Genomic DNA, 15,435 nt, shown 5'->3' on the forward strand with positions numbered 1-15,435 from the left:
ACCCTGTGGAGGGAAATAAAAATTGACTTGTTAGTTGTTTCTAGGCATTTTAGAGGACGTTGTGTAGAAGCCCTCATCAATGGCTAACGTGGCTCCTTCCTGTCCTTCAGCGAAGAGCGAGCGAGAGCAGGCAGGTTTCTAGGCCATTGTTGCTGGCTCACCTGGGCTGGCCTTGACCAAGGAAGGCTGCTGAGAGCAGGTCTGGGGCTCGCGGAGCAGTGGGCTTAGCTTCTCTGCTCTCTAAGCAAAGCCCTTGACCTGGTGGGAAACTCATGTTCAGCATTGGGTTTTGTATTTGCCTATTTATTCCCTTTGTATGTGTTTGGCAACATATGGAAGAAATAAATACAGTTTTCTCCCTAGAGTTTCCCCAGTTTCTGTGATCACCAGACATCTCTTAGCTGTTGGAGGGGTGCTAGCATCCCGTGGAACCTGACTTGGGAACGTCTTCACCGGCAGAAAGCTGAGGCTGGCGTGGCACATCCTCACGAGCCGGCACAGGGCTGGAATTCCTCCTGTCCCCCTCATTCACCTCCCAGAATCTGCACTGGGTCCCACTCCTGGACAGTGTGTGTTTTATGCTCTTCTAAAATGTTTCTCTCTTGTATCCGTGTTGTCCCTGGGTGGTTAACCTCTCAGGGGTGTAGGAACGACGTAGGTTTGCTTTAATTTTCTGGCAGGGCGTACATGCTGGGAGGTGTTTAATGGACATTGTTGGCTGCCCAAATGCTGTGATAAGTCAGACGTGCTGCCCAGGCCATCAGCTGGCCTGCTGCCATGAGGTTAAATCCAGTTGATGCCTGGAGTTCAAGAATCAGATCTAGGTTTTTCTGTGCTTTTTGAGAACCATTTTGTCAACGAGGTTTTCATGGGAAGTGTCGTCTCTAGACCTGGCAGCGCCTTTCTGTCTTCACTGTGATAGTTCCTCCTAGTCAGTGAAACCTCGGTACTCACAGGACAGTCGCTCATAGTTTGTCCTCTACAAAGTCATCCTGAGCGATCCCCAGAGGGAGGAGACAGCAGAACGTAGCAGTAACTGATGCTGTGTCCTGGTGCTCCAGTAGCAGCCTTGGGAAGCCAGGCTAAGTTTCGTTTAGGCAGGAGCAGGGGCCTTTCTGTAACTCCCCGCCCCAGGGGCTGGGTATGAGGTCTTCCTGTTTCTGGGGAAAGGCGCGGGGTGAGGCGAGCCACACGCAGGCAGGCCCTGCAGCCCTTGGACAGACGCTGCACCTCCCTGGGCCCCTGCTGGATTTCCATGATAAATACAGCAATAGTGACAGATAGTGTGGCCAGCCCTGCTCTTGTCAACCCAGCCTTTTAGCAGGTTTGATTAATTGCTTTACGATTTCACATCCAGCCGGGGGCCACTGGTGGGTCGCTTCTGCCCCCCGTCAGGTGGAAGAATGGGGCAGGCTGCTGAATGAGCCTGTAGACGGCCACCATGTGCCAAGCTGGCGACCTCCTCTTAAAGGAAGATGAACTTAAATTAACTCCTTCCGGCCCCGTGCAGTTTTGCGGTGCCTCCTCGCCTTATTAGCATGGGCCTGAGGCCTCAGGGAGGAGTCTGGGGCTGCTGGTCCAAGTGCCTGATGGAGGGGAGCCGGTCTGGGCCCGTGGGGACCGAGTGGTCTGGGCAGAGGGTGGGGTGGGGGTCCCTTCAAGTGCTGGGTGTGCAGTGGGAAGGTGTCCGCCTACTCTTGGCTCCTCGGCGCTCCCTAAGAACACTCTTGCCTAGGAGCCAAGCTGCTGGCTTTTCCTGATGCCAAGGAGGTAGAATCCATGACCTGAGTGAAGGTGGGTAGTTGTGGGGCTGGGGGGGCTTGCGCGTACCTGGAAGCAAAGTGAAGCTGCTGAAGACTGTCTGTGACTCCTGCCTTGGCTGGTGCTGCCCCTGAGACCACGTGTTTGCTCAAGGCTCAAGGTGTAGACAGCACAGGGACCCCTCCCCTAAACTGCAGCAGACCTTTAGGAAAACCATGCATACAACACTGTGGTCTGCTGGGCTGTTCTTTTTTTTAAGTTGCTTTTAAATTTAAAACTACCCTAAACCGAGCTAACATCCTGCCCAGACTAACGTTTGAACCAAGCTTTCTTGAATGCCGACTGTCTCCTGGTTTCCTTACTACGGTGTAAGGGCCGCTCACACTTCCTTCAGGAAGAATGGTTGGACCCAGGCCCCACCTTTGCATCCTGACCCTCGTAGAATCCCATCATGCTTTCTGGATGAGATGAGCCGTGCCTGCTCTTGGTGTCCCTTACTTACCTGCTCCTCGATGCTTTTGTTCAGACGTGGCTTTCCAGCAGGGCCGGTGGAGGGCAGGTTGGGAGTTTGAAGGATTGTGGACGTGTTACAATGAAACGAGAAATGTCACTGCAGCTTAGTTTCGACTCTGGGTGGGGAGGGGTGACACAGAGACTGGCCTTTAGTCTTCGTTTTGACCCTTTGGGGCTCCCTGGTACCCTGCGTCAGATTTTATACACATCGTCTTTTTCCAGTTCTGCAGAACTCTGTGCTCCAAGTTTTCCTTGACTTCTGGCTCCGCCACCCCAATTGAGCAGAGCTGATCTGTAAGTTCTGTGAAATTTGAAGAGAAGAATGAAACCATTGTTACACTGGTGGAGCTTTTGTTACGCAAATTTCATTAAGAGACTGGGACTCTCACAGGTTTTTCAAAGAGTCCAACTACATTTTCATTAGCCCCACTCCACCCAGGCCTCTGTGACCTCCATTCTCAGGCTGCCGCTCTGTCTAGACCTGTCCCCCACCCACGGAGGAAGAAGAGACTTGAGAAGAGACAGGATGGGATATTAAAGGCTTGAGTGGGCTCTGGGTATTGTTGGGGCCTGTGGCCGTCTGTTTGACCTGTGGAGGGCGGGAGACAGCAGTGCGGTGGCCCACACCGGGGCTGAAGGCCCGCATTGTGCCATGGAGGGGCCATCAGGTCACCATTCTCATGCTGAGAAGGATGGAGTGCCTTCTCCGGAGCTGAGCTCACTGTGTGCAGATCTGTGGGCCAAGGCCCAGACCTGGTTTCTGGGCCACTCCAGGCCTCTGCATAGGACACTGAGATGGAGACCAGCTGGTGCCACGTGGTGTCATTGCGCCTCAGCTTTGCTTCACAAGTCTGGCTTCACAAATGAGACAGCTCTGGTTTTTACAAGAGCTGTTTTAAAGTATAAATGGGAAGTCCTTGTCTACTCTTAGGACGAGCACTGGTGTGCAGAAAATACCCATTCCTCCTCCGGAGGAGGGAACTGTAGTCACCTACTCTTCTGTGTCCTGCCCGCAGGGGGCGAGAACATCAAAAGCATAAACCAGCATTCAGGAGCGCACGTGGAGCTTCAGCGGAACCCGCCTCCCAGCACGGACCCCAGCCTGCGGATGTTCACCATCAGGGGCCTTCCTCAGCAGATCGAGCTGGCCAGACACCTCATCGACGAGAAAGTGGGCGTACGTACAAGGTCCTTTCCCCACCTGGGAGATAGGAGCTGGGCTTTCATTTGGATGTCCAAGGCGCCTGTTTCTCCCCAGAACCTTGTACTTCCTGTGGCTCTTGGTCCTCACGTGATGTGAGGGCAACAGCCCCCTCCCACGTTGCTGAGGGGGAAGGTCGGGGCGCAGGGACACCAGGGCCAGGCCCAGACGCGCAGAGCTCGCCCAGGCCACCGCAGCTCAGGCCCCGAGCCGTTGGCCCTGCAGGCGTAGATGAGCAGCCAGGGCCGGCAGCCTTCCCCCAGCACTGCCCCCGGACTCCCACTGGCATCGCCCCGGCGGCCAGCCCTGCAGGCAGCGTTCATTGACTCTGGCTTTAGTTTCAGGCACCTCAAAGCAGATAAAGAAAGGGAGTGTTGATGGAGGACAGATTGGCCACTGCTCACCTCAAAGGGGACGTAGAAGGGCAGAAAGCCGTGGGCCAGCCTGAATTGACGGGACAGTCAGCAGGTCGGTCCCTACCCCCAGGGCGACACGCTAGGGCAGTTGTGGTGGTGCCGGTATTGGCTGTGTGGTGGTATCGGTTGCTCAAGGGGCAGAAGCTGTTTCTGCAAGTAAAGCCCACTGTGGGCAAGGAAGGCTAGTGCGAGTGCCACAGGGCATCTTCACTTCACTTGTCTCTCTCCCCGAAAGCTGTGGTTTGCCTCGGGGTGGGCCTGGGCAGAGGGTGCAGGCGCAGCCGACAGGAGGTGAGAGTTCCCTCTGTGTCCTGACAGGGTGCCAGTCTCGGAGCGCCCGGAGCCTTCGCACAGGGCCCCTTCAGCCAGCCACCTGCCGCGCCGCATCAGAAGTGAGTCTTTTCTTGACTGGAAGAACTCACTGCCCCCAAGGGGTCCTCCTTTTCCAGCTACTTCCAGGGAGTGCCAGCCGAAAGCCGCAAGTTCTGGGCGTGGGCAGGACTCCTCTCCTTCTGTCTTACTGGTGGTCCCTCTGGCCTGTCTGTTGCTCAGTGACCAGTGCTGGGGCGAGAGCCTTCCCAGAGGGCGGAGGGTCTTGTGGTCCCGCCAGCATCCCGTAGGAGAGCTCACCGCCCTGGGGCTGGGTGGCGGGAGGGTTTTTGTTTGTTTGTTTGTTTTTGCAAAAGCCGTTGTATCGTCTTTATTTGTTTTCCACTTTCTTTTAGCACCTTTCCTCCGAGGAGCTCAGGGTGCTTCCCAAACATGGCCGCTAAAGTGAACGGAAGCCCTCACAGCGCGCCTGTGAGGTGGGTGGGCCGCCTTTACTCCGCCCTGCCGCGTCTCCAGCAGAGGGCGCTGTGCTTACCGCGGGGGCGGGCGCAGGGGCTGGGGGGTGGGGTGCGGCCTGCCCTGGAATGAGTCCTCTTGTCCTCCGCAGTGGTCCTCCGGCCTTCCTGACCCAGGGCTGGGGCAGCACCTACCAGGCGTGGCAGCAGCCCACACAGCAGGTTCCAAGTAAGTGACTCGGGAGGAGGTGGGATGCCCCCGGGGACAGGCCTGCTGGGCTCATCTCCAGCTGGGCGGGGACAGGGGGCCCACCTCTCTCCTGGCCCACCTTCTCAGCAGCAGCCTTCCGTCACTCTGGTCCCCCAGAAACGGGTCCGAAAGGCCTGTGGGCCCTGAGAGTGTGGTTTGACCTGAGCCCCTTCCACCGCTGCAGCCTCTTCAAGCAGCCCCGCCTAATGGATGCCCCGCCTGCTCCCCTCCTCTGGCCTCAAGGTGGTCTTCTCCCTCTCTCCTCCCCAGCACCATCTTAGAAAAGGATTCTCTATCTCCCGAACTTCCAGAAAGCGCATGATTAGAGAATCTGCTCTCTAAGAAAACTGATTGTAAAAGAGAAGGTTCTAGTTGGAATTAAACCCACTCCCACTCTGGCCCCCACGTCAGCTTCAGGAGTCATCCTTGAGTTTTACTGCTGGTAGAGCCCATCTTGCACAGCCTTCCAACCAAAAACAAAAACCTTACTTACCTTAGGTTCTTTTGACGTCTGAAGGGCCAGCCTGGTGGTGTTTGGAAAGCGCTGTTCAGCACATCTGCAGGCTCCCCTCGGAGTGCCAGGCTGCAGGACACGTGCTGCAGCTTTGCCCACAAGGGGCTGGGCCCGGGGTTCTACCTCTTTCCCCTTGAGCAGAGTGCTGGGTGTGAGACCCTGCCCCGGGGCGCTTGGTCAGGTTCACAGCTGGAGAAGCCCCCCCACACGTCTGGAGCAGTGCTGGGCAGCCTGAGGCATGTCCCCGCTTCTCTAGGGCTCCAGTTCTGTCATCTGTGAAATGAAGGGTTTGGATTTGATTTCTAAAGTACTTGTGAGCTCTGAAATTGCATGGTTGTGTTTGTTCCCTCTCTTCCCCCTTTCTTACTTTCTTACGAAATACCTTAAACGTGCAGAATATCTTAAAGAACTTCACCACGAACACCTACACACCACCCAGATTCCACCCTCCCCATTTCACTGTGCTCACTTAGCCCGCAGCCCGGGCGTGTTTCGCTTCCTCCTGTTCCATCAGAGAGCACCCCCAGGGTGGGAGGCGACCCAGATAGGGTTCCCCAGTGCCCATCGCCCAGGACAGAGGACCTGGGAGAAGCCCTAGACTGTGGGGAGGCTTTGCGTTGAAGCTGCAGGGGACACGTCCACCTCCGTGCAGGGGGCAGTTCCCGCAGAGCCCGCCCCGCTGCCTCCTCAGGCTAGGCGGGCGAGGAGTTGGCAAAGGTATGTGGGCTGAGCGAGAGAAAACGCAGCTAGCGCCTGCGCCGTGCACCACGCACCAGCCTTCACCTGTGGTGTCGCTTGGTTCACTCGGGAATGGAGAATTGGTTTGGGTCCGAAGAAAAATCCCACTTGCCCACAGCCTCCGTGTCTGAGGGGGCAGTTCCTGCTGCCGCGTTGCCCAGGCCTTGCCTTCTCCTGGTGCCAGCGTCCAGCTCCGAGTCCCGTCCTGCCGCAGCGCGGGGAGGAGGGGTCCCCACACACACCGACTGTCCTCGTGCCTGCACCCCTCCTCAGCCTTGAGGAAATTAACTCTTGGGGAAAGCATTGTGCCGTGAAATGTGTTTTTGAGCACGTCCTTCCTGCCTGCTGCAGGCTGTGATTCTAACCGAAAAAAAGGACGTGCCGGCGGGGGGTGCCCTTGGCAGAAGGAGGGTCCCGACTTCCAGCTGTGGTCAAGTCTTTTAAACACTACCCGCCCCCCGTGCCCCTGGGCAGGCTGCTGCTCTGCTCCCCCCAGCCCAGCCTTTCTGCCCCCAGTGATGTGGAGAGGAGGGCGGGGACGACCCCCAACACGTCCTCGCCCTCACCCCGGACAGGCGCGAGGCTGGGGGTCAGGTGTGTACCCCGTCTTCTGTCGTCACCTTGAGCGCAGTCTCTGGACACTTCCTCTGTGTGTCCCCTGTAGTTCTCGTCGTGGAAAGGCAAAGCCATCAGTCCTTGAACAGAAGGGCCAGGGAAAGGGAGTGGTCAGCGCCATTCGGACTCTTTGTCGGTTTGCAGGCCAATCCAGGGAGCCGCAGACAGCACTCTGGCCCCGGGGGCTCTGCTCGTGGCAGCCCAGAGTCCCCGACTGAAGAGAGTTGAGGCCCTGCCTGCTGGTCGCCTTGCGGGGCAGCTGTCTGCCAGCCCCAGCCTCGCTGGCCTGGGTGGAGGCCCTCTTGGGGGTCGGCCTGGCTCCTCCCCCAGCCCCCCCACCCCGGGCCACAGGGGCAAGGGAGTGAGTGCAGAGAGCAGAGCCTGGAGCCTGCGGGCTGGGGGCCGAGGCCCCGGGAGCCCGGAGGCCTGACTGCTTTTGTGTTCTTCGCCCAGGCCAGCAGAGCCAGCCGCAGAGCAGCCAGCCCGACTACAGCAAGGCCTGGGAAGACTATTACAGAAAACAGAGTGAGTGCGCTGGTCCTTCTTAACAAGCGGCTCCCCGGCCACACAGCCCCCAGGACTGTAGACCTCAGAGGCCGTGGCTCCCTGACCCCTTTTTCTCTTTCCCGCTTTCCCTGTGTGAGTTGGATCTCCGCGTCCACCTTTGCCACCCTCTCCCCACGTGTGCCTGTGAGGGGAGACGCGCGGTCGTCCTTTGCCGTCCTCCAGTCCTCGCGCTTCTCTCCTGGACTCTAAAGGGCCCGGAAGGGCATGGCACCTACCCTCAGGGACAGTCCCGGCCTTGGCCGTCCACTTGAGAACCACCTGGTTAGGACTCAGACCAGCCGGGAGCCGTTTCGTGACTGCCTTGCGGTCTTGCCGCTGCCCGGCTCTAAGGCCGCTTCAGGACAGGTGAAGAGGAAGGGCGCGGTGAGACTCAGAGCAGGGAGTCCAGGGTCGGAGCGGGTGCTGAGTTGCTTTTCTTCCAAAGTAAGCTCTTTTCCTAACTGTGCCAGTTTTCTTAACTAAGCCAGTCTTTTTAAAAAGAGGAGGAAACCTAATCACAACCAAAAACAAAAAAAAAATACCCTAAGTGAATCATTTAAAATTAGTACTAAGGTCTCTGGTGTGAATCCCAAAACTGCTGAACCAGAATGTTTGGGTATTGTTGGAAGGAGGTGTCTCACGTATCTTGAGTCTGAAGGGTGTTACTTGCTAGTTGGAAGAGCTCAGGTCATAGGCCGTCAAAGAAATGTTCACCCTGTGTTTGGGATCATTACCAGGTCAGTACCCTTCTGGGGGCCAGGGTGGGGGTCAGGGAGGTCACCGTCACCTGGAGCACCTGGTGAAAGTCTTCCCAGAGCCCCCCATCCAGATTCCCAGCAGGTGCACACACCCCCGTGCGGGGCACCCGCTTTCTCGCCCTCCCTTCTCCCCCTCCGGCCCAGGGCACTGACTGGGAGCCGGCAGGACAGGCAGACAGATGCAGAGAATGTGATTCTGGAGAGAGAAGACAGACATGAAGGTCTTGTAGGAGTGGAGCAGGGGCCGGCTGAGGAGAGGCTGATAACCGCGCTTTCTGCAGCAGTGCTCGGGCAGAGCAGTCCTGGCGCAGCTCGCTGAGGGGTCTGGAGGGAGAGCGTGAGCATCGGGCGCTTGTCCCGGATGCCCCCGAGGCTTTGGGAAGGGATCCTTCCAGGCTGACGGTGTCCTTGCCTCCCACAGGCGCGTCCCTGCTCCCAGTAACCCGTGCTTTGCTTTGTCCATCAGGTCACGCCGCCAGCGCCGCTCCTCAGGCCAGCTCCCCGCCGGACTACACAATGGCCTGGGCGGAGTATTACAGACAGCAGGTCGCGTTCTACGGGCAGACATTAGGGCAGGCTCAGGCCCACAGCCAGGTCTGTAGCCGGTCCAGCACTGCCAAGACTTCCCAGACCAACCCCGACCCCCCCCCGCAAGCCTTCTGCGTGTGCCTGACCCTGGGGCCCGAGCACAGGGGGAACCGCGTGGGCCCCGGCACTGCTCAGCACGGCCGCCGTCTGCACAGCACCCCGCGGCAGCCTCCCTGGCCCCCTCCTCGCCCCAGACAGGACAGGTTTGAGCCAAGTGGGAGAACTGTTTGGGCAGAGCCCCTACCAGGACGAGCCTGATCTTCCCTCAAATCCAGACCCAGAGCGCGGTGCTGAGTGGCACTCAGTTTCCTCCTCTGGGCCCCAGGTCCCCCAGCTATAAAGGAGCGTGCCGAACTTAGCTGACCCTGGGCAAGCGTGGCACCAGCTAGGGAGTAAGACCAGCGCTGGGGCCACTCCCCAGGCCTGCTCTTGAAAAGGGTGGTGTGGCCAGGCCGTCACGCTTGTCCCCGGGCAGCAGAGAGGGGCAACAGGAGTAGGGCTAGTCCACACCCTCTGAAGGCTGCGCCCTGTCTGGAAGCCTGGAGGGCTCTGTCTAATCAGAGGCCCAGAATGGTTTTCTTATAAATGCACGGAAGAGGACCAACTGCTCCCGCAGGTCACATCTCAGGTGCATTTTTCAGGCCATCAGTGCTGACTGATGCCAATCTGGTCCCTATGGACAGTGTGTCAGTTACCACAGGCCCTGGACCCAAGGCCAGTCGTTCACCTCACTGCCCAAATGGCCCTCTGGGCCTGGTGGGAACAGGTGGCAGGGTGGTAGGTGACTGAGAAGAGGCATCACTCGCTTACTCCCCTCTCCCCGCCCAGCATCCCCTGTGGAAGGAGGTGCCCCGGGGCCTCCTGTACGAGAGAGGTTTTGTCTGGGCCAGATCCCATGACAAGGCCCGGAAGGATGGCGCGTGCCCGCAGGCGTGTGTGCGTGCATGTGTGTCAGCTCCTGTCACCTCCCTGCAGACAGCCCCCGACCTCAGGCCAGCACTTGAGAACTCGCCGTCAGACTAACTGCTCTCCCCCTTCCTTCCACAGGAACAGTAGGACAGTGGCCTGCAGCCCCTTTTCCCCGCCGCCCCCGAAACCATTGTGAGCAAAACCTATTTGTAACAGAGGTTTTTAGATGTGCAAACCTTTTGATGAAGAACCTTTGTTTTGTTCTGTGAAACACTATATTTAGATTAACAGAATTTTTCTAAAAATCGGGAAAATCAGTTACTAAAAATTGCTGATAATTTTTGTTTTGTTATTTTTGTTTGTTACTTCAAATGTGTAAGCTCTGGGATTCTTTTTGGAGCAATACCTGCAAATTCGGGCACCAGAATGTGCCGCAGAGCAGTGACATTTCAACATGGTGTGTTTTTGTTTTGTTTTGTTTGCATGTCTTTTTATTTACAGTTTTTTCTGTTGCAACAGAAAGTGGCTTGGAAGTCTTAGGTGGCTTGTAACAAATTCTTTAAACAAATTTTTAAACAGTATTTAAATATTCTTAAATGTGTAAATTCATTAAATGTTTTACTTCTAATTTCTTGTATCTTGGCTGTCTGGTTTTATTGCATTTTTTAAAAAACTGAACTATTATGTATTGTAATTAATTATGTGAATTCTGAATTGAGACAGATAATTGTATTGCTGTCCAACAGGGCTCGGGAGGGGGCATTTTATAGGGTTTGTATAATTTCTAGAGTTCTAAAGGGGTAATAATATAAAAATGTGTTTGTGTGTTTAGCAGACGTTTTTTCATGTCTCCATGACCTACCGATTGCAATTGTGTATCTAAGACCTCCAAGCTTGTTTTAAAAACAAAACAAAAAAACCTTTCTCTATTCTCTCAGAAATATAAATACTGTTATTTTTAATATTAAAAATAAATTCAATATAACTTTTAACAAACACTGTGGAACATTAAACCGCATAAAAATGTAGTAACTATTTTTTAATTCCAAGGTGTTTTTTGCTTTTTTCTTTTAAATATTTTCTTAATATTTGTCAAATTAACTAGATGAATAAATAAATCTAGCATTAACCACAATATGAATTAAATAATTTTGATTTAATAAAAGGGATAATATGATTTCCAGTGTTTACTGTAGCGTATCTTGTACAGATAACATGTATTTTTAAAGGAAAGAAAAACGGAATTGAAGCTATTTTTTCTTGCGTTTTTCAATTGACCTGGGGGACATTCCGTTTGAGATATACTGAAGTTACAGTGTCTGGGGTTTTTCTCCTTATTTTCCTTATAATGCTTGAAATGTCTAACTATTAAAAAAGGCAATTGGAAAATGTTATGCATGTTGTTTTTTAAAAAAAGTGTTGTTTTTATTGGACTGACAATTCATTTTACACTCTACATAATAAAATTTCCACAAGACATCTTGTGGGCAAAGTACTTTTAGTCTGTTTGCTCTCCGTTTGCTTGTCCCTCCCGCTGCCCCTGCCCGCCGCCCCCCGAGATAAAGGCGAGGATTCTGGCCGCTCTTGGCCGATCGTCTTGCGCTATGTCGGCCCGACCCAGCTGGTGCACAGCCTACGTCTGTAGCTACTTCGTTAAGTTAATTTTATCTTCATGGCTTTGTATAATCTAACGGTTTAACTTGAGAGCCTTGGTTACCTCAGCCCCCCTTACCTGTCACATCTGCTCATCTCTTGATGTGGGTGTGACACCAAGAAGTCAACCACGAGGTTCCTTGCGCAGAGGTGCTGCCATCCCAAGTGGAGCTGGAAGATTCATTGAAGGGGGTCAGCGCGGCTCGCCCTGTCCCTTCCACACACCTCCCCACACGTGCGCCTGAGGAGTGGGGACCGAAGCGGTCAGTCTGGCCCGCAGCCTGCTCCCTCCCTGTGTGGGTGCTGTTTACTCTCAGCCCTGGACCGGCTGTGGGACCCTGAGCTGCTGAGAGAGCTGGAAAGTGCTGGCGACTGTGCTCATTTTGTTTCACTGTTTTCATTAAGGAAACAAAAAGGGGGTGTCCTTACCCATAGGTTGAAACCACCGTGGAGGGTCCTGTGGTTTCAGGGCACACGGGGACAGTGTGGGCCCTGGACTGCAGGGTTATTGAGGAGCAAAGGAGATCGGCCTTCAACTCCTTTTTTTCCTGCTTCCTTGCCCGTTGATGGAAGCAACCGGCTTTGAGCACAGCTCTCCCCTTGACTGTGAATGTGCCCTGCCTCTGCCGCTCGCTGTACACGGAGGCCTCTCTTCATTCAGACACAGTGCTGCTAGGAGGATCCTGTTAGAACCCTCCTTATGGCTCATTCTCATGTGTGTGTTTCCAGTTCTGGTCCCTTTTCTTTTCTCTACCCCAGGCTCTAAGAGGAGGGGAAAAAAAGCATCTGTGGCTTCTTTAGGCCAAAAAGGGGTATGGAGAGCGGCCCATCTGCAGCCCATTCTGAGGCCTGTTGAGAGCCGGAAGATAAAAAGGAGATGTGGCATCTTTAACTACACCTCTAGAGAATCGAGTTTGACGTTGAGAAATTGAATAGTAAAAGCCACTTGGAAGGAAGGAGGGGTCGAGCCAGAGGAGGGCATAAACGCTGATGATGGGAAAGGGAATTAGGGAGAGGGCATTACAGAGAAGGCTTCCTTCTAATTCATCTTCCAAGCTCTGTGCCAAAACAGCATTTGGCATGGTTCACAGGGAGCGACTGTGTGATAATGAACCCTAAGGTGTCCCTTAATTGAAGACTGAGCATTGCGGTTTGTGCCAAGAGTCATAAATGGTGCAGGCTTGCAGGAGGACGCATTTTCTTAAATGTATCGGTGAGTACAGATTAGCGCTTGTCCCCAGTGAAATGCCCATACTATAAATTATGGAAGTCTCTCTCTCTCTCTCTCTCTCTCTCTCTGTCTGTCTGTCTCTCTCTCTCTCTCTCCCTCTCTGATGCAGCCTTTTATTGAGGCACGGGGGAGGAGAGGCGGGGTGCAGTCCAGCAGGAGGCTGGGGGAAAGTTTGCAAGCATATGAAATTTGGCCTCTCATTAACATGGCGCCCACGGAAGATGGTTTTCATCAGCAGTCTGGTGTCCTGGAAGGCTGAAGTGCTTGAAATGTACCAAGTTCAGCGATTGTGTTCCATTAAGAAAGCTGCATGGTCATCACGGAAGGGACAGTGTGTGTGTTGGGGGAGGCAGGGGAGGAGGGCGGGTGCCCAGTCTGTCTGCAGAACTCTCGCCCCACCTCCCGTACTCCATCACACTTGCATGCTCGGGCTCTGCTAGCCGCCCAAGCTCTGGATCCAAAGACCCAGCTGGGCTGTTCCCAACCCACCCAAGAGTTTGGGCTGAGGGCGGGGAGTCCGCCAGTCAGTGTGAAACCAGAGACTAACCCTGGTCTCAGGTAGGAGGTACAGTCTTCCCAGTGTCCCTCTCAAGTGGTGACCCTCCACGATGTCCTCCTGCAGCCCCCACAGTCAGGTTGGCTGGGGTACAGATGGCGTGTTGCAGGGCTTGGTCCAAGAGGGAGTTTGGACGCCACGGGGCCTCAGCCTCTAGCTGGCTACGGCAGCACTGTTTCCCGAGCCCACTTCTGGCCCACTGGGGCCCAGCTGGGGTTTTTAAGATGGGCTAATGCAAATGGCCCTGATAGACTCTTCGAGATTAATGGCCAGAAAGTGGGTTGACGCTCAATTCCGCGGGGCGTGCCGGTCCTGGGTCCGCATCTTGGGTGGGTGGAAGGGCAAGTGAAGACAGCCCTGAAACAATGGGAATCTTTGCTGGCCTTTGTCTTGAGGGCCTTTTAGTAGCATCTACCAAGAAAGTTCTGGCCCTTCCCAGGCATCTCCTTTGCTAGGGTTCTAGGGTGGTAGGGTGGTAGGCAGGTTCTAGGGTGGTAGGGTGGTAGGCAGGTTCTAGGGTGGTAGGGTGGTAGGCAGGTCTGTTCTTCCCGTTTCACAGACGAGGGCTCAGAGTCCAAAGCTAAGTCAATTGCCCTTATCCACACAAGTACGTGGGGTTCTGGGCCAAGTTCAGTGCTGCCCTTCACCTAGGACTTCAACAGAGAGCATCACGATTGCCCACAGGGGGCTCATGGCCAAGCAGGGGGACACGGCCATCGCCACCAAGTGAGACAGTTGATAGGATGAGGACACAGCCCTAAAAGTTAGTGCCGTGTGCCAACCACGGGTCAGGCCCTGTCACTGCATTGCAGTCAATCATCATCTCTGATTCCGTATTTGCAAATTCACCTACTCACTAAAATTTATTTATAACCTTAAAATCAACACTCACCACACTTTTGTGGTCATTCCCAGAAAAGAAAAGAAAAAAAAAAATTGAGTCGCCTGCTGCTCGCATTCCCAGCTGAAATGAACCAGGCAAACGGTCTGCCTTCCCGTTCCAGCTCCTGTTCCAAGCAAGGGTCCTCCCGGCAGTCTCTTTAGTGCCGTGTGTTTTGCATTTTTGTGCTTTCCCTTGGTTATTTTGCGTTTAAAATGACCCCTAAGCCTAGTGCTGTCTAATGATGTCCTTTACAGAGAAGATACAGGTGTTAGACAAGCTTTGCTCAAGCGTGAGTTATAATGCTGCTGGCTGAGAGTTCAACATTAATGAATCGACAATATATATTAAATAAGATGGCTTTAAACAGAAACACACATAAAGCAAAGTTATGTGCTGGTTGGTTGGTGAAAAAATGCGGTGAGCCTGTATTTCCCTGAGGAGCAAGGGTTCAGTATTCGCTGGTCCAGTTTCTCTGCAACTTTATAGAGCATCACACAGCAAGTAACAAGAACGGCCAACACCTTACTTTCCCGTAAGAGCCTCATGGCCCTGGGGACCCACCTGGGAGATGAGGAAACAGGTTTGAACAGGTTCTTGCCAGAGTCCTGGCTATGGAGGCGACAGAGCAGGGCTCAGCCCTCCGTCGGACTGCAAAACCGGCCCACTTTGCCACTCCCGAGGACAGAAACGGACACGTATGCGAGGGACACCTAAGTTGGTTCTAGAGGGACCTAACGGGTTCAGCCCACGGGGGGGGCACAGACTGGAAGATTTAAAGGTACAAACCCAAGCTCCACTACTCAACAGTTTCCTTATCTGCAGCGGGAATAATAACTACCTCCTCGATCACAATGACGCGTATGTAAAGCCCTTGACACCTGGCTTATCATAAGCTCTCACACAGTGGTAGCTCGTAGTAGTAACTGAGTCCAGGGCTTCTGACTGCTTTGATGGCTTCTTCTGCTCCCCTCTGAGCACCAGGACAGACCGTGTGACCTGAAACAAACGTCAGCCTCAGCACGAACCCTCTAAGCTTCTCCTGGGCTCCCTTGGTCCCCCCAGAGCACATGATCTCAGGTCCAGCTCGCTGGTCCCCTGAGGTCCGGGCAGCTAGGCCATTAGAAAGGAGCTGCCCCCGAGGGGTGGTTGAGGACCAGGCCCACCCCTGACCCCAACACACAGGTGGGTGGGTGACGGCTTGGGCCAGTTGTTCAGTGATTCCAGGCTGCTCAGTATTGGCCCACAAGATGCCGTTTAAGGAAACCCTCTACGGGAATGCCCTGGTGGTCCAGCGGTTACGACTCGGCGGTGCCACTGCCAGGCCTGGGTTCAATCCCTGGTCGGGGGACTAAGATCCCTCAAGCTGCACGGCGCGGCCAAAAAAATTAAAAATAATAACAAGGAAAACCTTTTCAAGCACATCAAAAAGGAATATGTGATCCTTCGGTCTCTCCCTCTTGCATCAGATTCTCTAATCCTGACTTAGCTGGGAAGCAGGTACCTAGGCCCCTGAGCAGG

At 54.4% G+C, this 15,435-nt stretch overlaps 1 protein-coding gene across 6 annotated transcripts in view; it reads left to right on the forward strand.

Moving 5' to 3' along the window:
• Positions 1 to 11,089, forward strand: part of FUBP3 (far upstream element binding protein 3) — a 49,619-nt gene extending 38,530 nt beyond the window's left edge. For 5 of the 6 annotated variants that reach the window (XM_033426949.2, XM_033426950.2, XM_004269091.3 and 2 more), the window contains 7 exons: positions 3,291 to 3,451; positions 4,210 to 4,283; positions 4,617 to 4,697; positions 4,829 to 4,905; positions 7,247 to 7,318; positions 8,564 to 8,691; positions 9,733 to 11,089. In XM_033426949.2, the coding sequence (XP_033282840.1) occupies positions 3,291 to 3,451; positions 4,210 to 4,283; positions 4,617 to 4,697; positions 4,829 to 4,905; positions 7,247 to 7,318; positions 8,564 to 8,691; positions 9,733 to 9,741 (602 nt within the window). In that variant the 3' untranslated portion in view covers positions 9,742 to 11,089. The remainder of the gene's footprint in view (positions 1 to 3,290; positions 3,452 to 4,209; positions 4,284 to 4,616; positions 4,698 to 4,828; positions 4,906 to 7,246; positions 7,319 to 8,563; positions 8,692 to 9,732) is intronic. The other variant, XM_033426947.2, reaches the window with a different exon arrangement.
• The last annotated feature ends 4,346 nt before the right edge of the window (positions 11,090 to 15,435 follow it).

The sequence above is a fragment of the Orcinus orca genome, chromosome 6 (genome assembly GCF_937001465.1).
Source record: "Orcinus orca chromosome 6, mOrcOrc1.1, whole genome shotgun sequence".
NCBI classification, from domain to species: Eukaryota; Metazoa; Chordata; class Mammalia; order Artiodactyla; family Delphinidae; genus Orcinus; species Orcinus orca.